The sequence below is a fragment of the Schistosoma haematobium genome, chromosome 1 (genome assembly GCF_000699445.3).
Source record: "Schistosoma haematobium chromosome 1, whole genome shotgun sequence".
In the NCBI taxonomy this organism is placed as follows: Eukaryota; Metazoa; Platyhelminthes; class Trematoda; order Strigeidida; family Schistosomatidae; genus Schistosoma; species Schistosoma haematobium.
In genome coordinates this window covers 80,115,965-80,140,792 of record NC_067196.1, presented here as the reverse complement: position 1 = coordinate 80,140,792, position 24,828 = coordinate 80,115,965, and the positions used below count along the sequence as shown (strand labels likewise).

The window sequence follows — 24,828 nt, the reverse complement described above, 5'->3', positions numbered from 1 at the left end:
CAATGATCAATCGACTCCACCTATACGTGAGATACATGGACGACACGTTTGTCGTTTGTGACAATAATATTGATTTAGATGATATTCTACACACCTTTAACTTATACCACCCTTCCATAGACTTCACGTTAGAAAGGGAACGAGACCAATCAATTCCTTTTCTCGATGTACGTCTGATGAGAAAGAGTAATGGTTCTTTAAAAAGATCCAGCTTGGTTCTACAAAGGTGAAAGGAAAGCAGTTAGGAGTTCTATACTTGAACACCTAATCGACTATAACCATTCTACAGATCCACAAATTGACTTTAAGGTTGTTTATATGATTCGTTCAAATCTACCCAGATTTCTTCGTATCCAACTTTTAAAAATAGCTGAAGCTCTTACCATCCAGGAGCTTAAACCAGAACTATGCGTACAAAAGAAGTACGTCTTGTCGTTATCGTTACCTTGGCCATAATTATTTTGATTATTATTATTATTACTGCATTCCCTCCTTTACTCATGTCTTATATTCTCATTATTTTATTCGTAAATGCTCATCATATCACCTTTAATTATTATAACAAAAACATTTTAATCATTTTATTATATTCACCAAATCTATTGTTATTATTCATATTACGTAATCTAGTATTATAACCTTTCTTATTACGTCATGGTTAACTGTGTTCACATTTCCTCACGGAATTAGTACTTTTACAAAAACAAAAAAATTTCATATTTATACGATTGTACAGCTTGATAATAAATTCGTTGAAAAAAGATCCCTTCGCTGAACTTCGTGTTTTAATTTTAATGTTTAAATGGGAATTATCTGTCGATTTTTTTCGTGCTTCAGAAACCTGTTACAACGTAAATGTATGCACTCGATTTAATCGATGAGAACTTTTTTAAGAGCGCCATTTTTCGTTCGTAATGATTTTGAGGTAAATTAATCTGAAAGTTAACATGTGTTCTGACCTTCTTTTACTTGTGTATAAGTTGGCTCTATCCAAAAATAAACTCCAATTTCCCTGACTTTCTGTTTATGAAAACCTACCCTGGCTACAATTATTCCTGTTACGGCTGTTTACAGTTTCGTACATACATCAATTGACAAAATGATAGTTCATTAGGTGAGAAGACGTTACAGGGATCAGGAAATCATGAAGACACATTGCATGATGTGGCTGTTTCAGCTTCGGTGTTTTAATTTAATCGTAGTTTTGTAGTATTGCTCACGACTCCGTTTGTCGACTTATAAGCGTGAGTTTGGTAGATTTAAAACAGCTACCATAACAACGGAAACGGTAGTTTAATAGATCAACCGCTCAACTTTTAGTCCCGTTTTGCCTACTTCAGTTCGAGCAACCGAGTAGTATCAGAGTCTCGCAAACCGATTATGTAAACTTGTACGTTGTAAGTAATATTTATTACCAAGCAGCGCAGATATTCTGAGGAACAGACCCAGTAGCGAAAATCCAGTTTAAAAGTATAGCTGTCTCTAATTTGGTCTACATATTGAGAGTTACGCCCTCTCACTGCCGTAAAAGGGGTTCATAAAACCTCTACAATAACGAATCTCCCTTGTCTTACATATCTCTAACATGGACTGTACGTTGTCAAAGTACGAATCCGAAATTGGGAATAAGTACAAAGGGCATTGTTTCATGCAAGTTACCAACGGGCTCTGGATCACGCTTTAAGGTGAATTGAACTACCAACATACCATATTCTTGATTTCCTCAAGAATAAACATCCTATGTCATAATGATTTAAGGACAAAACATGTATTTAAAATAGTATTTTATACAACGTAAGGCGTATATATGTATCAAAAATGAGTACAGATAGAAGGAATTATTCAATATAATTTGTTTTAATTGTTCAACAGTTGGGCTTCTCGTTCATGAATTTGCTCCATAACCAATCTAAATAATAATGGCAAATGTATAAATAACTTTTGACTAGCATTCTACGCATTATGTTGGACCAACTAGAGAAAAAACGGATTTTAAGTAATTGTTTTTATTATATATACAAAATCTCTTGGTTGATATTACAAATGGGATAGATTTAACCTACAAATAAACTATTGGCATGAGTAACTAAGAGATATGAAATTACCATTGAGAAAAACTTGGTGATTTTCCCTAACCGGTGAATCAATGGAGTCGGTTTTCGATCATGTAATAAGAAGACGAAGATTATCAGAACGATGTGATATATTAGCGCAATACATTTCGAACAATCTGATCACCCATATACTTGTTAAGAACATTTATATATAAAAATAAAAGGTCAACTAGACTGGAAATGGGGTAAGAGGAGACAAGGATAATAATAATGTGAACACAATTTGAAACCTAATCACTCTGCATAATAAGCCAATATTATGTGTGTGATCAAATTGTTCGAAATGGATTGCGTTAATATATCACAGTTCCGATAATCTTCGTCTTCTTATTACGTTATCGAAATTAGAAGTCGTTTTCAATACATATCAGCATAGTGTAACCAAAGTTCAGTTAAAATCAGAAAGATTAGATCTGTTGTTGCAAATATATTTCATATACAAAAGGTTCTGAAATGTCTTAAGAGAAGGTAGCGAAGAACCGTATAATCAAGACTAAGAAGTTATGTTTTTAAGTAATTGAACAAAAGTAACTGATGGCCAAGATTAAAGTGAATAAAGCTCAGATAATAATAAAGTTAAGAACTATAAGAAAGTCAAGAAGCGATGCGACGTATTGCGTAATTAAATTAGTGTCTTGCTTCCAGAAATCAGGATAAATAGATAATTGTCTCTTTTGGACGTAAAGCAGATTGAACAGCTTGCTAGCTTCAGCAACTTTGATAACTAACAGGTTAATTTTTTATCAATTATCTGAAAGTTGTTCATAGCGTTCATCAAACGTACTGTGCCCAAGATATTCCTAGAAATACGACCACCGAAAATTGTTAGTTCTTGTGAGCCGAAATTTTTCGAAAGTCTAGGGATCCAAGGTAGACCCTTCGTTTTACTAAACCAATGTAACTGATCCGAGGGATATAGATAAATCCATCCACATAACTAATATTTACATGAAATGACCACAGTAGACTGTGAATTCGATACCGAAGACGTTCTATACATAACTATCAGTTTGGTTGCAGGGTACGTTTTTGGCTAATAAAGTCAGGGACAGTTATTCAGTCAGTCACGAGTAACATAGAACGTGACACATGTGCGTCGACCGGAGTTGCCACACTATCAGCGCAGCAAAAAATGGCATTGTCATCTAATTCAAGGCGATTAAAGTTCCGTTAAACTTGTTTTTAATTTTTCTTTTTATCAATAAACTTTTGTGCATAGTAGTTGGACATCTCTCAACGTCCCTCAGTTCAGAAAAAACGAATACGTATCCTTTCTTCTCTGCAAAATGGTTCTTAGATCAATTTTTCACTGTGAACAACTGTAAAAAACTAATAAACTTCAGGTATTTCATGCCATAGCATATCTCTCACTTGGTCGTTTCTTTGCAAAGCAAGAGCGATTCTTCAAAGACATGTAGTCTGTACATAACTTCCACGTCTCCCGACCGCATTACACGATTTTACGCATTATACTGTTTATTTAACGGGCAGTCAGATATCTCACCACTAATACAGGTGACGTAGGTTCGCAAATGTCGCATGAGTCTTCTAACCCTCTTCTGCGATATTGTCTTTGGCTAATTCATAAGGATTGGTGCAACTCTTACAATAGGTAGTCTATACTTCACTCCCTATTCTTAGACAATAGTTCCTACAAGTTTTTATTCTTGCCATTGAGAAGACTTCTGATAGTGTCAGTGTCTTTGGCAGGACAGGAAAAATACTTACCTCATCTTCAAAATACAATTGGTTCGACGTCTTCGTAGATCGTGCAAAATTTCATCCTCAGGGAACCCTTCATCAGGTTCTTCCACATTATTCAAGTTTTCCTCCATATAACGCGCAATTGTCAAACCTATTTGAACCTCCTTATCGAAAGTAGATTTACTGGATGTAAATTCAGTAGACGTAGGACCAGGTAGGTGAGTAAAGGTTTGATTTGATATTTTTTCAGACGAGTGGGCTTATTATATGACAAGAAAATTTGTGGACATTAGATTAAGAAAAACATAAATATAGACAAAGTTTCAAAAACAAAGGCCACAGCGTTAATCGTGTCAAGTGATAAATACAACTCAATAACGACCGGCTGAAATAATAGATTTCGAGCCTTTATTTGAAAACTAGTGCAATGGCACTGGGTACCTAAACAAAAGTAGATTGACAGAATTCTAGTCTGAAAGAAGGTAATTGGAATTAAAGTTATTTGACAGCTGATCTTCCGCGACAAGAGAGGTACAGAAATTAAGCGGTTAAAAGTGACCATCGCAAAGCTCTGTATCTACTTGATATTGAGTCACCTGGGTCCGAATATGATGTTAGTTTCTCTAAGGAATGCGGACACACCTTGCTAGTAAATCTCAGCCAGCACAAAACATAGATCCAATGCTTTCCGGTCACTACCAGTTATTAACACAAAAAAACTGCACTATTAAGTCAGTCTAGTGTTCTATATTGCAACTTAATGGATAAATTTTGATCAGTATTAAGTAATAAATGTGTCACTAGTCACTTCTTATTGTCCAGTTAGTATAAGAGTGCATATAATAAGAATTCTTTCAAAATAATAGCAACCTGAAATATCATAACGTAGAACATTTATTGTCCTAGAAAACCATATAAAACGTCTAAATCATGAAATGTTTTAAAAAGAGAAAAAATTACATGTATGGTGTTGTTGATAATCCATTGCGTGTCCAATATGACTATCACAAGTACTAGTTATTAAGTGATTTGAATTCTTATCACTTTTTATTGATGGAGGAGTTGCAGGCCATATCCAACTGTCAGATTCAATTGATTGAGCGCTTTCAGAGATATCAACTGGTAAAAATTGAGGGATGCGAGGATTATAATCCACTAGTGTATTGTTATCAGCAATGGTAGTATCATTGGTCATAGTCATAGTTGTTGTCTGTTGGTGCTGTTGATGAAATATTTTATCCACAGATATGCACAAGTTTTTATTCATGGGACGCTACAAAGTAACGAATAACAGTTTTCATCATTTGAATGCTTGTGATTAAATTATTTACCACTTTCGTTGTTTATATCAGGGACTGATCTTAGTTAGACTAACATTGAAAACCATGAAGCGCTGAACAGCATTTTTATTTTAGCATGGGACACCTCAATAGTGCGCATGTACGAGCCCTTTGGGAGTTTAACTCAGGATTTTCGCTTAGCGCGCGGACGCTTAACCACTAAACCAATAATCGCTTGTAAATAGATGAACATATACGTGTCATGGTATATTTATGCGCATTAAGATCTAAGCCACAGATAATATTACTATGGCATTTATATCTAAATGCGTGAAATAGAACTATGCCTATGGTTCAACGAATAATAATTGGGAAGTTTGAATTAGTGAAATACAGTTCCACTTAAAGTGACAAGACGAACAAGGAAATTGAGGTGTGAAGATAATATAGGGACTAAATATAGTATATTAAAAGAAGCCATACTCTAAGTGTGAGGGTTAATTATACTACCTGGCTACCCAAACCGAATTACGTGGAGTGGAGCTTCAACCTGGGGCTGGGCAGCTAAAAGTCGAATTCCTTAGTCACTAAGACACCGCTCCGATAACTGGTAGCAACGGAAAGCAAATAATAATAATATCGGTTCAACAAGTTGGATAATGCACTGGTTTTTGAATCAAGAGGGACTGGATTCAAGTGTCAGTATGGACATTGACACGGGAGTGCAGGTGTATACAGCTACAGAAAAATATATAATCATTATGAAGATAAGTATGACAAACACTTGGTTAACTCTTGCTCAGTATGTGTTTGAAAGGAAGCGCATTTTTTATCCTCATTATTGGAATGAACGTTTGGAATTAAATGGTCCAAACATATTTCGGAAAAGCTCGTTTTACCAAATACCAATTTGTCTATTTTCACAACAAACAATAAAAATCTGGAAATATTGCGTCAGATGAACTAATAATTGATTGTTTGGAACGAACTTTCTGATTGCAACAGAATACATCTCAAATGTCAAAACTATGGCTTCATTGACAATATATTAGATAATTAAAGCCCATTTTGAAAAGAGCAAGAATCAAGATTCTAGCAGAATAGCATGAATTCATTATATTTCGTTGGTTTTCGTCAGCTGCTTACAACCTGTGATAATTAGAAATCATAATTACAAAATGGGTTTAAATTACTCACATGAAAGAGTTTAGTCGACAGTTATGTTGAAGACATATTAGTATAGCAAGGGTGTAAATAAATTCACTAGACTGAATACTGTAAATATATACCTTATGTAAAAGAAAATCCTACAACATTGATTGTGACAGCAGTTCAAACGGCCAGAAACAAGTGATTACATAATGAGCAAACGCTGACAGGAATAAAGCTCAGTTAATAAAATAAGATCACTAATCTGGAAGATAGTTGAAATAAAAACTCAATGACGTAATAAATGCACAGTAATGAATAGTAATTTGAAACTTTGGTCAACTCATTGAGTAAATAAATTTACCAAACGGTTAAACTGAGAATTTAAAACTGACTAAATTAACTTCAACAGTCCTGATATCACTCACATTGTTTGAACTATTTTTTATATTAGATGGTATCATATTCACTGGTGTTTGAAGTTTAACATTTCTTGATTGTGGTCGAACCATAACACGAATAGATTTGTGTTTTGCTTTTAAACCTATTTCAGAAATAATCCCATCTGTCGTTGTCCCAACATCATGTATATTCGATCTTTAATAATAATTAAAACGGATATTATTAACCATGGAGAAATAAAAGGAATAATACTTATGAGTAGTTATATTTGTAGTGATAAAATGAACAAGTAGGTTGAGATCGCAGATAACTCAAGTTAAAAATGAAAATCACCACAATCTGACAGCAATATGGTTACCAAAAGACATAAAGTTTACAGTTTGATATCAGCTAGCGAGGTATTCACTGTAGAGGATTCTGGAAATAAAATGAAGCATCTTTCATATACTTCTGCAGTTAAAGGTCACACAGTTTCTCATCCTTAAACAATGCACACATACATACACACAAATTTACATACAAGTCATTTATGAATCACCTTGACCGAAATGACATGACATTAACTTGTTCAGGCCTGTTTTTGATTGACCACATAATATTCTTATTGTTCCGTTGAACTATTTAGACTTGGATTAATTTTAATTTGGTTATTTATTCTCTGAAGAAGTGGCTTACACTAAGTCACGTTTGGAAAATGTAAACCAACAGCATGTTCAACTACTACATAATATGTACTTATTCATATCAATACCGTTACTAAGTAATACGATTCTGTGATATGATGGTCGATAATAAGCTCTGAGATCTAGGAATTAACACCGATAACGTAAATTGATAAAATGTTGATACATGAAAAGTCTATAGAGGCACAAAATCTCAATTAATCAACCTTCGGTCGAGATGAGTCATAGATTTACACAACAAGAATAGGTTCAAATTAACATAACATTTTGTAACGTTATTATATGTGAAAATTATATTTAAAATATTCTCAGCGATTGAAATATAACTAATTCCAACGTTTCGTCCAGACAAGTTAGCTGGACGAAACGTTGGAATTAGTTATATTTCAATCGCTGAGAATATTTTAAATATAATTTTCACATATAATGGTTTCTCTATACTCGGCGCTCAATTACTGTCAAACTATTCGTTCTAATATTGACGAATATTCGTATAAATTTTGTAACGTTATTTGGATGATTAAAGTTTTCACAGGTTGAAATCATGAGTCAGTTGAAGCTAGACCACCATTGAAAACCTGGAAGCACTGGACGGCCGTCTCGTCCCAGTACGGGACTCCTCAGCAGTGCGCACCCACGAACCCGCCCCCGCGGGATTCGAACCCAGGACCTACTGGCTTCGCGCGCGAGTACTTAACCACTAGACCACTGAGCCGGCATCCAACGGTGTTAATGTCTAACTTCAACCAATCCGCGAAGTTGCGCCACCGAACACCATTGTCTTCAGTGAGCTGATATCTCACAACAGACCTGGTTGAACTCCACTGGTGACGGTCAGTGGTCTAATGGTTAAGTGCTCGCGCGCGAAGCCAGTAGGTCCTGGGTTCGAATCCCGCGGGGGCGGGTTCGTGGGTGCGCACTGCTGAGGAGTCCCATACTGGGACGAAACGGCCGTCCAGTGCTTCCAGGTTTTCAATGGTGGTCTAGCTTCAACTGACTCATGATTTCAACCTGTGAAATTTCCTAAAAATCTCCACAAAACTCATTCTGATTAAAGTTTTGATGAAAATCATCTCTAGAATGAACATAAATAATTAATAAATATTATAGCTACTAGCTTCGACCTCCATGAACATGAGCGTAGACAGAATGAATTAGGCCAATAAAGACAAAAAAATGTAAGCTAGTTTAACATTTTTAATAAATTTACCATCTGACCACACCAATTCTTCAGCTTAACTACCGTAGGGGAACAAATATTTAATGCTAGATATTTCAATGTCAAACAGTAGATCAATGCAGCTGAACAGTTAGGAACTAGTCGAATTTGGAGTGAAGTCCAATTAACTATCGTATACGAGATATACAGCAGAGTGAACGACACTTTACTTGGTACCGATAATTCTTAGAATGTATTTCTTCTACGTAAATTATTCTTAGACAACCTTAAGCTACATTATTTACATTGTAAAGTAATGAGATATATTGATAAACAACAACAACTTACTCATTAAATAAATTGATTGATTTTAAACAGTTGAATGAAGCATTAAGAACACTTTGATTTGTTTGAATTTGTGAATCATTAGTTGACGAGTTTTTCAAAATATCACATTGAACACTTGTATCTTTAATGTGAATTTTAGTTGGAAAAGTTTTGTTTGATTCAAATGTTGATTGAAATAATGGTGGTAGATTATAAGACGTTTTATTCTAAGAAAAATATGAAGTCACTGATTAAAAATCTCCTTCTACAGTAAATATATGATACTTAGTAGAGATAATATAGCAAAGAATACAAAGGTTTATGTTAAATCATTTACCAAATACGAATTTATACACTCCACATCGATCTATACTGTTTGAGTCAAGGCCAATGATTTTGTTTGTTACCTGAAACAAATTAAATAAAGGGAGTCTGGGAAGTGCGATTGCCCTAATCATCAGGTTATCGCGTATTGGGTAATACATATGTGGCTTATATTGACATACTCTGCATTATGTAACACTTTGGAGAAAACCAATTAAAAACACCAAGAGTTAAATGGACACTAGTAAATAGGAGAAAACTGAATTTGGTGTAATATACTGTTATACTATAAAAAGTGTTTACTTCTTAAGACTATACATTACATAATGCATGGTACTCTCTGACTTTCAGTGCTTTTATTGTTGAAATCAAGCACTGTTTACTACAAAATTGAATCTGCCTATGCCATAATTATTATGTTTCAGTCATTAGTGATAATTAAGTAAAAAGTAAATGAATCAATGCAATAAACTGGTTTTCTGATGAAGATCATTGATCAAGTTATTCAAATCTCAGTGATTATGTTGGACGTTTGAAATTCTGCTCCCTATGTACTTCGGTTTCAACAGCTAAGTAGAATTATGAAACCTCGACTAACACCAACACACGAAGAAATATTTGATAAATGAGTTACAAGCAAGTGTAAAAATCCTTATTAACATTACAATTAGGTCACAATAGAAACGTGATTACCTTCAGGTAGTATATCTCACAACTTATTCACTAGTCAAAATTTAATAACATGTTACATCTGTATCAAGTTATAAGATGATTATGACTGAAAGTAGATAACTTGGGAAATTTAAGAAGCATGTTTTGTAGCCTATTTGTTGACCTCCTGGAGTATGAATTAGTGTATACTACAGTCTTGGAGCCTAAGATAACTATACCAATACTTAATAGATAAGTATTATACAAAGAGAAACCTAAGATATCATAGTATTATTTACTTATTATAAATTACACCTTTTTTCATCATAAACATCTATGATTCAAGACGTATTTTCTTTGTCAGTAAAAAAAGACTTACTTCCAAACTTATATTACCAGGGTAAAAGTAACCATTATCTTCGTAAATTGTATCATGAATCTTAATAGATTCATCATATGCAAACATTTTATTGCATTCAAAACTATTTAACGATCCATTCATACTGAATTGATAATATGACTCCTCTACTAATGTCATATAAACATTACAAGGTTGTATAACACTTTCCATTAAACACAATGAATGATTACTATTATTATCATTAATGTTTTTATTTAAGAAGAATAATTTATCCATACTAGATGAGAACATTGATTCTATAAATGATGATGATAATGATGGTGTTACAGTAACTGGGATTCTAATCGACTTATCATATTCAATTAATGAATCATACTTATAATCTTTGGTTTTATTCTGTAAATATTTTTTCAATTTTAAAGTATATTTATCATCAATATGAATTTTAATAATTAATGGTAGATTATGTTCATTGAAAGAGGATAAATGAAGCGTTTTAGTTTCCATTAAAGAATGAACAATATAGACAAAGAATATTAATAATGTTGACAATGACTACACAATTCGTAAATTAAACCTGTGAAATTCAGTACTATTATATAATCATCTATTATCGATACAGTAAAGGCTTTCTTTCTTATAATTGGTTAATTATTTTCATTTTTCAAAATGAAAATTATTCGCTACTTACTTGTCATTTACCAGGTACAGATTTGTGCACTTATGTTCAAGCTCTATCCTAAGTATGAGAGGTAGTGGACTCTACCTGTCTACTCAAACAGAAGTAGATAAAACAGGAATTGGACCTGCATTCCAGTGGTTGAACACCGTAACCTCTGAGCTACTGCTCTAATAATAACATATGATAAGATAACCAATACATAGTGAGAGGCAAAGCTGCGTATACCGTTACAAGTCACAGTGCTTACATTTTATACAGTTTATATCAAAGGCAGAATAAATTTCAAAAACCTAGAATATTCGTTGGTGAGTTATGTAGATTTGTGTTTGTTATAATCATACGACAATCATGTAAGATTTAATTACCGAAAGTCAACAGGTTGAAGTGTTCATCCAAAATGAGATTTAAAAGAACATTAGCCTAAATCTGAGCGAATATTTGACAGACATTAGGTGCCGAATAGATAAAGGATACCAAAGATGAAAAAGAAATATTTGAAATAATCTGTAAATATTAAATTGGTTACTTAACTTATTGTAAATGGTGTATTTCTCACCTGATTAGGGAATTGTGGATATTGAGGTATAGTTATACTTGAAAATGATGTCGTTAATTGTGTAAAGTCATTAGATCGAGGGTAAGATTCTTTGGAAATTTCCATTCTTGCTTGTTCCATACGACGACGTAAACGCCATTGTGCTAAAATATCATCTTCTGGATTTGATATATGAGAATAAACTATAAAAAAGTTATTGAAAGAATAATGCTGATGTAAAGCAAAGTTTAAGGACCTGCTTCTGGTTTCTGATTATGGTTGAATTTAGCAGAATTAACAGATAAACTATTAAAATTTTTATTGGGTTCTAATATTTGGTCAATCCACCTATAAAACAAAACCAACAAAACAAACAAGGTGGCAGTTAGTTATTTGGTAATACAAACAATTGAAAGTCATAGGAGGAATCGATTCCAGAACGATGTGGTGTTTGTACAGAGCCGGATTAGAAGTAATAAGCGATAAGATAAGGTTTGCTTTTTGTTGAATGTTCTTGCTCAGTTGATTCATTTTCAAGTACTCAAAGAAAAAGTTATTTTAAATTCAACCTTAGTGTTGCTTATCAAATAATGACATAACATGTGAATCATACTTTCGATACAGAAGTTTTCACATTGATCCAATTATTTGTTTATTGAAGAGGAAGATTACCAAACAACTGACTAACTTTAAAAGGCTATATCCATTTTTCACCAGAAATTTAATTGACGACAGACTAATATCAGTTGGCGAATCATCAAAGATTGATCACTGAGTAGTAATCAATGTTATGTCTGTCTAGTATTTAGTGCTGATCGAGTTCTGACGTGACCACTAGACCGTGACTCGTCATAGCATGTACCATATATCGATGATACGTGCTTGGAGGTAATCATCACGAAATTCTGCAGTCTTCAAGGGGCTGGTGAATTCGAACTCGAGTAACCCAGTTTTCCAGTCAGAAAGTTACCACTGAACTTGGCTAGGCGCAAAAGTGTTTCTTCCCAATTATCTCCAACCACCTCACATCAGAACCATCATACATTGGTCCATACTCTTCAACAAATTCCCGTATGATGTAAGTATATGGTAAAAATGGAATTCGAATATGACTGGCAGAACGAATGCAGAATGACCTACAAATTATGACTGGCTTTGAGATGCACTTTCTAATTTCTTGATGAAATTCCGTGACTGAGGAAAGGCTTCAACCAATTCGGGAGTGAAACAGTTATTTACCAATATCATTGGATAATTATTGTACTGTATCGTAAACGGGTCTCAGTTGGGATTTTGAAATATTGGATTTGCCTTATCCCTAAAATGGTAGTAATCTACAGATAGATCATAAATTTATGAAAGATTCATTCAGCATACACTGTAATTATGCCACCATTTTATGATCTTTGAAATTACTGCTTATGTATTTAATATTTAATTGAACGAATCGGAGAAGCTTGAGTATTCTGGTAATAGTTTTCATTATGTAGAAACATCGAAGACCAAAGAACACTGGGCAACTATTTCGTTCTACATTATGGACTGATGTAATATAACGTAACTCATCTACGAAGTATATGTTTATATGCTCGTTTTCGAACTATATTGTTTTCATGGGAGAGAGAGAGAGGGAGTAATACTATCATGCTATTGAAGCCGAAGGTGGAGCAGAGTTCGAACCTAAAACCTAAAGATTGGAACTTTAGTTCTTTAAACACTAAGCTATTATCTAACAATTTTGGACTATTTAAAGATATGCAGCGATGTGCACGTACGAGATCTGAATTAGGTCATTCATAGCTCGTAGTGATCGGGATGCATATAGATCATCAAATAGGAATCCAATGGACAACACTTTTCAACTTCATTGGGTTATCTAACTGTTGACTGTTTTGAGAAGTCCATCAGCTGATATTAAACCACGATAAAACTTGTTCATACTTAGTCATACTTTTAATCGAAGTTTATCAACTATGGAACAAAATCTAGCGAGTCGGTTAAATGATTAATTACCTTGGTGCATATTATTTCATGTTTTCATATCTAAAGACAATTCTTCTATAGGGGGAAGTGACGGTGAAAAAACATAAAGCAATGCAATAATGTAAGACGTTGTTACGTCGAGCCACTTAACTAACGAATTACAATAGAAACTTAAAACTGTTGTATGATATTAGTCATGCTCTCCGTTGTATACAGATACTATTTTTAGCAAGATATTTTAGTTGTCATTGTATTATTTAATACAGGTGGAAAACTCGAAGAGAAGCACAATTACATTTTATGCATCATGCATATTAGTTACTTAAATAATTGCAAATTATACAGTAATAAAATGAATGAATAATTAGAAAAATGTTCACCACATGCTGAGCTATAAAAGTGTCATTTTATCACAAATATAGATGGTTATCGGCATCTTTATGAATACCCCCCATAGTTTACTTGACCCATTCTGTCAATTATTGAATAATTAAAATTTTAATATCTGGATTATTATTGCTATTATTGTCATTGGATTATTTTATTGATGATCAACAACAAAAAAAACTGATTATATGAACTAACTTTTAGAAATGATTCTATAACAAACAAAGAATCATGAACAAATTGTTATCATATTCACATTTTAAACAGCAATGCTAACCGGTGTTGGGGATGGCTGGAAGAGGGGAGGTCAAACCAAAACATGGCATCAGTGCTTGAAGTCACTAACTTCTGGTCTGAGCCATGTTAGTAGATGCAGACTACTTGGTTGGGGTCCGCGTGACTATCGTAACCAATGGTTGGAGACTGTGGGTGACATGGCTCAGAATCAATCACAATGGCGTCGGTGTATACACTCTCTGTCTACCCTTAAACTATAAGATTAAAATCGCTTTACATCTTTCTACGTAATAATTCCTTCTTTTTGTACCATATCCTTATATGCAATCTTTCTTTTATATATTACCACCAATGAATTAACTACTTCTATGAATCCGGTGTTCATCTTGCTGTGCTAATGCGGTATAGCAACTTGGACCGATGCATGTATGTGCCTGGCCCTACGTTGTAGCTGACTGACTGACTATCCTCATAACGATAAATAGAACTTATAGGTCTTATGGGAAATATGTTTTGTCATTGAATTAGAATTTGCTAAATAGTTTGTCCAGTTTCAACTGTTACACCATCATAACATCAATAGTGACTAGAGGCTAAAACGTGAAAATTTATCATTTCTGTAGATTTAGCAGTTGATTGTTTTCAGTGTATTATTTTTAGTAACATCTAACTTTTTTCAGGAAATTCAAGTTCATATTAAGCAATTTATTAACAATACTCATCAGAATCATATTTATCGTTGATCCGTTTAATAATACTAAAACTAAGTAGCCAAAAACCAGTTCATCTCTACTCGATTTCGAGTCAAATGTTCAGATTAAGAATTTGTGATAAAACCCATTCTCATTAGACGATGTAGGTGGAACGTAAATCGAACCTGCAAATAAATAGATACAAATCAAGTAACTTATCCACTAATTAAAACTTTTATTTTCTAAATTGTTGCTCTTAAGTTTGTTGTGACTTGCACTAGGAAGTTAACAAAGAATTCTGAAAAAAAAATTAGTTTTGATTCCACTAGCAGGTCATTCAATGGTTAATCGACAAGAGAGAATCTAAAATGCGAACGAATGAAGAAAAAAAGGGAAAATATAATAAAAATGATCGGGAGGAATGATGAAATTGTCTAAAGAAGTTATGCTCGCTACCCGGCTTAAACGTTATGAGCTCGATTCCATGTAGAGTTGTGGGTACAAAATAATAAATCTTTAAGTGGTTGAAAAAATGTCATCTAAAAGTACTTTACATAACGTTTGCATCGTTAACTTTTATAAGTAAAATGGGTATGATACTTAAAATAAATAACGCGATACGTAGAATTTGAAAGTATATCATTTAACACTGAATTTATGGATTTAACTATGAAATAATCGTGTTAATGAATAACACTTTCATGATTGGACGAGGTAAACAAATTGAAAGCCAGAAAATAATCAGTATATATATATAACAGAAATTGAACATCTTTACGTAAAAAATTACACGATCCTTTCAATTCACACCTTAAAACAACGTGTAATACACACAAAAGAATTAATGACTGACTTACTGCGATATTTGATTTTTAGCAAGGTATCCTTTACTATCTTCCTTTTCTTCTTCCAACTCTTCACCGTCATCATCATTGTAAGTATGTCTTTGGTTACCTATGTCGTACAGCTTTTGAACATCATAGTTGTCGTCATCATTGTCATCTTGACTAGTTACAGAAAAAGAATCTTCACTATCTCGATGTTTAGAACATTTGATATTTACAGAGTCATTTTTAGATATTTTAATACCGCATTGATTTTGTGTAATTTGATTCAATTTAGAAGTTAAATAGTTAGACTGTAGCATGTGAGAAGAAATAAACATAAATATATTAGTGAAAAATATTTTATCAACTTTGTTTCGCATTTCAGAACCGTAGGGATATTACAAAGATGGTGCTATTGTGAACTTTTTCAAAACTAACCAATAGCCATCTTTTTAAAGTTACCGAATGATTTAGAGATATGCGGTCTAACGAAGCATACAAAACTGAATTCTCTCTCTATTCTATTCTCCTGTAACTCGTAACGAGACGGATTTCCATCCATTTTATACGAGACGCTCTCAATCCCATAAACCATACAAAAGACATCAACATACGTAACGAATGTATGATTACACTTGAGATGACATTAATATTTACCAGCAACGTCCCTCCTAACTGAAACTATTTATTTTATGTCCAAATATATTAATAAGAGTATGGCATGATTTGTGAAACCGACTTCGTATCATAAGGAAGTATCCATGAGATGCACTTTTAATATACAGTTTGGATCTCATGAAATATTTAAGGATGAAATGACATCACAGCTATGGGACCCTACAAACCGTGGTTGTACACTTCATGAAATTTTCGAACTGATTGTGTGAGAAATACGATAATATTTTTGGTTCGTACCACTATAAATATATTACAACTGTGGAGTCAATAAAGAAAGTGAATGCAAATCTCCAGGGGTTATTCGGAAATTTATTTTGAACTTTTGTAGTTCCCAGGCTTTCTATAAGATTTAAAACAATGGGTTGCGTACATTTTTCGATGATCGTACTGACGTATTCAATTAATAACTCATGTTCTTTATTCGACAGACCATATAATATAAAGGATCTTCGTGAAATATTTTGTTTTAATTCTGACGATGATCATCAACAATTTTTATTTGGAAAAACAGTATCCAGGTGATACGATAACAAACTCAATTCGAACAACTTCCAACTGTTGCCGACCAACATTTAAAACGGACTAGACATTCTCGTTCTTGACCACAAAATGGAAAAACCTGATAGAAATTTACAAGGATCCATTTACAGAAAACCCATATGGAACAGTCAATTGACAAGTTTCTGCATTTGGGTATCAATAAGCAGAAAGAAGAATTCGATTGTTTTATTACCTCGCAAATCTACACTCCTTACGTATCAGAGGATTTGTATGTTCTCAGATAAACATAGATTGAAAGTGCGTTCCTCATAAGATTTGTCGATAAATGCAAAAAACTGAAGCGACTCAGACAATCTCCGTTTTCCGCCTCAAAGAAAGAACTCTATATATTTATTTACATCATAAACAGAACATTCTTTTCAAAGAACCTGAGGATATTCTCCAGTCAACATATATTTAGCAACAACTCAAAATATAAAATGTTGTATTTAATGTCTTTAATGTGTATTTGACAATTCACCTGATTTTGTGAAACAAGGTATACTGATTGTTCGGTGAACACTGTCCACGAGTGTCAGAGGACATTACCTCACAAAGTTAAAGAAAGGCAACGGTAGTTGTATTAGAAACGCAATTGTACAACATCTTGTCACCACTAGCTGTCTAGTCAAGACAGGTTTGTCGTTTAAACTCCCCTACAAATAGAACTGAAACTTACTTAAACAGGTATTCTTCAGTCTCCAATGGCATTGTTGAAACTCTCACTATACACCTGGAAAATGCTGAAATAAGTACAGAAAGGAAACTTTTTCGACCTCATATCTTAACAAAGACTTAACCTTTCAAACCTTTTATCGTTTGAAATAATGTTTCTTTTCGTCATTAAAATATTTTTCTGCTTTAAAACTCCAAGAATCGCCTTCTAATAGCATGAATGAACTTCAACCCAAACGTACTTAATCACTGGACCTCTCAGATTAATTCCACTTTCAAAGTCTATCTCACCACACCAACCAATTCAGTTTCGCAATTATTGGTCTGTATTAAATTTCTATGGTATCCTTAATGCACTTTCGCTCGACCCCTAATAAAAATTACAATTCTGCATATTTTTCGACTAGAAAATTCAAACTACTTCTTATTGCCTTTGAGTAGCATTATATATATGATGTCAAAATGAGTGCAGCTTCATGTTAAATGGGTATACGTTTGAATTTGGATTTCTTGAGACTATCAGCAAGAACCCATTTACTTCAGTTTTCTGATCATTAGAGTCAATCATCAGGACTTTTCAGGGACTTTGTGGTAATATTTGATCCCTCAGAATCTCAAAACTGCATCACTCGGTAACTCAACCAAAAATGTTACAATATAGATTCGAAATATCAGCAAATTGGTGATTCTAATAAATGTAGCAAAAAGCAATCACAGTGACGAACAGTTGAATATAAGTAAATAAATAATTAATGAGTTCAAAATGAAGAAGTTTAATCACTATAAATCAAGAGAAATTTTCCTGATGCATCAAATAAGAAATTAGTACTAAGAGAATTAAGCGTGCTATTATGTTCGTAATTCATTATAAACCGTATATCAAAATGTACTTTACTTAGACTCAATATGTGACAGACGCGTCTGTAACTACTACAGGCACAAAATATGTTGTCAGTATACCTAATGTATGGTTCTGCTTCATTAATTAATGACCTCACTTTGGTTTGCTGTAAGATGACAATAAAAATATATGCCAAGATGGGATACAAGGTCATAGAACAAATAGATAACAACATATAATGAAACGTTCAAATACAGGTGACTTGTGTTAATATTACCCAACATATATAAAAGCTTAAAAAACTCGAAATTTATAGATCCTAATACCTGGTGACGGCGACCACTGCAGTTTGAAGCTGATGACGGTGAGTGAGATAGACGAGGTCTGGGGGGTTTTCCTAGGACTCTGAAATGAAATTAGAAATTATGATTCGATGAGTAAAGTAAAAAAGGTTCATCAATTGTTAGTCCTAGAATTTATGATGATTCTAAATGTAATGTTCCATAAATCTTTGTACTTGCCGTTTAGAACAGTAGTTGATTTGAGAGTAGTTGAAGTGCCTTTTTATCTGCTAACACCATATACGGATAAATCGTAATAAAAACGCTTGCTTAAGTAACTACTGAATAACATGGATATTAGCGAGCTTACATAGTTGTTATAATTTGTGACCACCGGTTAGAGAGCAGTGACTTATCGATCAGATCAATGGCGCGTAAACCCGTATGAGCAGTCTAGAGCCCTGATTAGCCCTGCTTTCCATCTAGCCTAGCCCAGCCAGTTAAGTCCAGAACACTGACCTCAGCCTCTGCAATATGAATCATTTATTTCAAACATACGGGGTTTATATACCAATCAAACAGACCACATCGTACCAATAAAATAGGAAACAACATTTGTACAAGATTTGGCCAAATGTGGCTGTGAACGTGGGAGGTAGTGATTAATAGACAGAGAATAATTCAAGAATGGAAAATCGTATGATAACAGTTCATAGGGTAAAATAAAGCTTAAGATAAGAGAGGCATGAATATGAATAGTTTAGTTAATTAACAATTATATGATAAAATTATACGTATAGTATTGGTCCACAAATGGATCCCAGAAATTACCACTCATTATTTTTATCGGGACATAACAATAGTGCACTAAGTCAACACCTTGTTGCATTGCCAAAACGTATTTTCTAATTAGCAATATGTATTTGGTGATTACAAATTAGTTAAATGGTTAAAAAAGTGTAGATGAATGACATTCAACTCAACAATAATTAAAACATAACTAACTTAAGAAAACACTAATAATGCATTATTCTTTCCAAGGATGTGTAGAAGTTGGGAAGTGACAACCACCCTCATACTTTTAACAGCACTCGAGCTAATCTTGCCTACAATCTAGCTAATTCCTCACTTTTAAATATTTCTCCTACTTCTACTACCAATCCACTTCTTCCATTTTCGACCTTGATATAGACAGCCAGTCAGAAGTAGCTTGATGGAAAGGTCAGTTAATAGCAACCAGAAGTCATATAAAAGTCAAGTGTAGTCCATTGGGTCACTTTCCTAAGGATAGAGTGGTATATATGTGAATGAGTACTTGTGCATTACATCTAGTAGCCCAATACACTTTCTCGCCCACGTAGTTAGTTGGGGGGTTAGCGCGTAGCACACCGTGTATCAGTATCAGATTTCGGACATCGCACGCCACAAGAGACTTTTCCCCAACATGCCACCAGCCCTGCCAATTCGAGTTCATGAAATGTAAACTCAAGCTTCTTAAAACCGCTCTTTAAGATATGTTAGGGTTATTTTTGTAGTGAGCCGGCTGATCTGACTCCTTTTTGAGTGAACGTATGAATATACTATGAATATAAATCTTCCATTTAACTTCGTACATTACCTAGGCTAACCCTATTTGCGTAACGGCGATAACAACAAGCCAAATACAGGGTGGCGTTGAAAGAATTTATTTCAAGCATTCATTTATCCAAACAGAGATTCAGAATACGAAGCGGATGGGAGAAGGCAAGTGAGCTAACTCGATTTAATCAGGAGTGACTCAATATTTATATTCAGATCAAAAATAAGTTACAAACACGTAATGAATAGGATGAGCAATTAACACACGATCGTATAAGAAGTCAGGGTTAATAAGTCAATAACTGATAAAATCAAAATGCAGCTTGAGAAGAATGAATAAACTGGTCTGTCTAGAAGCTATAATAATCTATTCGGGCTCGACATAGTACCAGCCACTACATTATCAATACCAAACCCATACGCTCCTTCTAACAACCGGAGCAACAATAAATATATAGGTACGTGGAATGACCGAACAGTGTGGGACACTGGGAGGGCCAGTCAAATAGCTACGGGAATGAGAAGATACAACATGACGGTTCTCGGAACAAGTGAAAACCATTAGAAGAAAGCTGGACAGAAAAAAATTAGATTCGAGAGAGGGGCTTTTGTATTCTAATGATGAGGAAGCAAATCGCTCACATACGCATGGACTTGCACTGATCCTGTCCAAAGAAGTACGAAAAGCAATTATAGGAAGTGAATTTCATGAACCAAGAATCACCAAAGCATACTTCGAAACAAAGAAGGGGAAATCACAATGAATGTTATCTAGTGCTATGCATTCACCAACGATAGCAATGAAGACGATCAAGCGGCCTGAATATCCAGGCTACCTGTTCCAGCTATCTAGATATTTAAAGCTATATGTCTTTTGTTTGTTTCAACAGATCGTTATGTCAATTAATTACATAGCCTATTCAGGTACGTTTGTGAAAAGTTCACGACCTTTCGTTGTACAAGTTAGGAAAGAGCACAATCAAGGACATTGTGGTTGCTAGCAATATATCGAAAAGAATGTACATTATTCAGAAGTCGATTCCTGAACTGCTAACACCTAATTGGCGACCACTCAATATTTATCGTCAGGATCGATCAAGAAATAAGAAACGGAAACTTGTTGAATTACTTTGAGCTGAAAATTCCATATTGTAACAAAAATATAATATTGAATAAAGCTAATAATAATAATAATAATAATAATAATAATAATAATAATAATAATAATAATAATAATAATAATAATAATAATAATAAAAGGACCTGACCATCCTGATGGGGGATCAAAACACCAAGGTTGTAATGGATATTATGGGACAACATAGACTACGAGAAAAGAATGAGAATGATGAGGAATCCCCAACTTTATGTGCGATCAACAAAATGAAGCGAAAAACGTGCGAACAAAGAGGAGCTGACATAACTTCGGACCACCACCTAGTGGTTACGGAGATGAAACGTAAACCAACAACCCACTAAACAACTGGACAAACAGCATTGCAAATGTCTGGTACAGTCTTCCTTCGACATACCGATAAACTCAACGAATTCAAGATAGCTCTCAACAACTTCAAAGCGTTACAAGATCTGTTCAAAGAAAATGAGACTACTATGGTGGGATCAAAGAAGTGCTAACTCTAACGCTTCAGTGAGTCATCAGCCGCAATAAGCATCATCATAAGGAATGGATGTCGTTCGAAACTCCGTTCGGGATTCAAGAAAGGGAGAACAAGGAGACAGCAATTAACAACATTCGAACAACAATAGGGAAAGCCAAGTCATAAGCTGATCACACAGAAAACAAGAGAGTGAAGAAGAGCACTAGAGCTGACAAGAAGAAATACGTCGATCTAGCAATGACAACGTAATAGGCTGCAAGCTAATGAAATATGAAACAACTATATGATACAACAAAGAAACTGGTGGGCAAATATAGTAAACCAGAGTGACTAGTCAAGCACAAGGAGGGCAAGCCAATCACTCAGATTCAGGAACAGTGGAACAGATAGGTAGAACACTTTGAGGAACTCCTGAATAGGTCAGCTCCATTGAATCCACCGGACATCAAAACAGCACACACAGACCTTCTTAAAGATGTTGCTCTACCAACAATCGAAGAAATCAGCATGGCCATCGGAAAAATCAAGAGTGGGAAAGCAGCAGGGTCAGACAACATACCAGCTGAAGCATGTTACACAATGTACAGCTTGGATGCAACTAAACGATCTAAACTTCGCAGATGACCAAGCTTTTCTATCCTATAGACACTAATAAATGCAGGTGAAGACAGTCAATTTAGCATCAGCCTCTGCAGAAGTAAGCCTCAAAATCCACAATGAAAAGAGCATGATCCTTAAATACAACACATAGGACACCAACTGTAACAAACATAAAAAAATTACAAGTGTTTATAAACAATTGTCCACGCAAGATGTCCATTGGCTGTCGGCTGGATAGCATCAGCAACAACCCACTGTGGGAGAGAACAAGCCAACTTTTAGCTCAAGAGGAAATTAGGAAACGATGTTGGAGGTGGATAGGAAATGCATTGTGGAAACCACTAAACTGAATCGCTAGACGATCACTAAATTAGAATGCTACAGGGAAGAGGAAAAAGAAGACCAAGAAATATATTGCGTCAGTAATTGGTAGCAGGCACCAAAACAATGAATAGCAGATGGAAAGAATCGCCCAGGACACAGAGGTGGAGAATCTTTGTGAGCGATTTATGCATGAGGTAACAAGCGTAAGTAATGTCAAATCAACCAAAAAAGCTGACTAGCTAAGATTGAAATCGCGGATCACCGGTGTTTTCTGTGTTCTTAAAATACACATAAAAGGTCCTAGTGTTTTTTGACATCATCTAGCCAGTATGGGTAGTAAACGAGGTTTCCCCATCGTCTATGTGAATACATGAGAGCAGATAATAGTGTTCTTACCTATGTACAAAACTAATTTCGAAGGCAGGAAAAAACACATGAGGAAACCCCTGTTGAAATTCGCTTATGTACTAACAAATGAAACAGTACAATAAGATATCGAAAAGATAGAAAACAAATGCCGTTGTCTCTCCATCATTCCCAACTATACCTCCAATGACTGCAGGACGAATGAACTAAACCTAAAAGTGCCATAAGTATGTTAAACTGACTACCTTTTAGCAACCTATCAACCAATCAAAAATGTATTTAGTTCTGCAACGATTTGCAACTAGGAAAAAGTAAAATTACAATAAATAAACACTTCATACATGATATGAGCGTTACTACAATAAAACAAAGGTCAGTGTCAAGAGCTAGTAGTTTGTGTACGGTCAAAAGTGATGCCTATGAATTCGAGGTAGTAGAGTTAAGCTCAGGAGTTGGTAAAAGATGCCGGGAGTATACCACATTGACGGACCAGTCGCACCAAATTTAGTGTCACTCGAATTTCTAGAATTTAGAACACAGTTGTGAGTAATTTGTATTGCGCCGGAGTATGAGTAAAAATTACTTATATCTAGTTCTTAAGATGCCCAATATTGATGAAAACAGTTATTACGGCACCACATTGAATATGATATCGCAAAACACAAGAAGTACTTGCACCTGATGCGGACTATATCTGAATAGCTGAAACTGGTTAAGCATATATCACATGGTTTAGGGTCTAGTTAACATTGTTTGTGTGGGTAATAAGTAATTTTCATATAAAGCCTAGCTCGTAAGAATTTTTGGCATCAGTTAACAAACTCGGAAATGGGTGTTTTTACCACGACTATAATTTCAAATTCAAATTCGACTAATATGACCTTTTTCCGTTACTTTAATAGGTAATTCAATATATAACCGCTTTTTCACCATGTAAAACTGTTTGAACAAGCAGTTTCATATGACAGTAGACGCCTGTTGCAATATCGCCACTTTTTACAATCAGTCGCTTTATAGCCAGAACATTCTCTGAAGGAGTAACAAATCAGTATACTTTAAACGTTAATATCCAGTTTTATTACATCCATGACATTTTCTTTTCATTAAATGCCATCAGATTAAGTACTTTGCTGTTTCATCATAATTAAATAAAGATGCATTTGAGGTTTAAATCAAAAAGTATGGCCAATTAGTCATAATGACAATAGCGGGTATAACAACTCAATAAGAAAACAACTTCGCACCGGTCACCAGCCATGTGGTCTAAACCCAGCGGTCGACCTTGGCAAATGACAGTATCTAGTGTAACACTTATTATGTGTCGCTAAACAAAAATGAGTAATTAGGATTCGGTATTGCGGTGTTCACCAATTTTTTCCTAATTACTTTTATTATCTTTCACTTTCAGTCCACCTTACGACAATTATTCATCAAAGTCTAAATAAAGGTGTTTAGGTTAGTATTTATTGGTATTTTATGTTGTTCCTCCTATTATAGTTATATGGACTTCTTCATGATACACCAGATTCTTATGTTGATCATCATCTTTGTGTGTTCTCTCAGCCACAGGAGAAACTACATAAAATGAACAAAAAGTTTAATGAATACTGATGAGGTATCACCTACACCACTTTCCAGAGTAGATTCTCCATGTACCACTAAAGATAAATCCATGTGTCTATCAAAGACTACGCGGAAAAAATCGTTTACTTTAAGGGACAAGACCGGACTAAATACAGTATTAAGTGAAATACTCCCGTGCCGGTATCCAACCTTGAGAAGAGTTTATAAAAACACACCAGCCATAGTAAAATCAACAAAACAATAAA

General features: G+C 34.3%; 1 protein-coding gene across 1 annotated transcript; it reads right to left on the bottom strand.

Moving 5' to 3' along the window:
* Window positions 1–1,256: 1,256 nt before the first annotated feature.
* On the bottom strand, window positions 1,257–24,290 carry MS3_00002224 (uncharacterized protein). Its single transcript, XM_051209796.1, has 10 exons — window positions 24,244–24,290; window positions 18,558–18,636; window positions 15,528–15,808; window positions 11,628–11,719; window positions 11,393–11,574; window positions 8,840–9,045; window positions 6,676–6,844; window positions 4,779–5,091; window positions 3,843–4,077; window positions 1,257–1,909 (listed from the first exon to the last, which is right to left on the bottom strand). Exons 1-10 carry the CDS (start codon window positions 24,255–24,257, stop codon window positions 1,858–1,860), a joined length of 1,623 nt encoding a protein of 540 aa, XP_051075262.1. The 5' UTR covers window positions 24,258–24,290; the 3' UTR covers window positions 1,257–1,857.
* Window positions 24,291–24,828: the final 538 nt, after the last annotated feature.

What these genes read in the sequence shown, in the direction of transcription:
- MS3_00002224 (XM_051209796.1), bottom strand. An exon ending in TAATCAGAAACCAGAAGCAG is followed by an intron (nt 11,575 to 11,627) that starts GTCCTTAAACTT and finishes ACTTTTTTATAG; the next exon opens with TTTATTCTCATATATCAAAT. An exon ending in AATTGTATTTTGAAGATGAG is followed by an intron (nt 1,910 to 3,842) that starts GTAAGTATTTTT and finishes ATTATTATTTAG; the next exon opens with ATTGGTTATGGAGCAAATTC.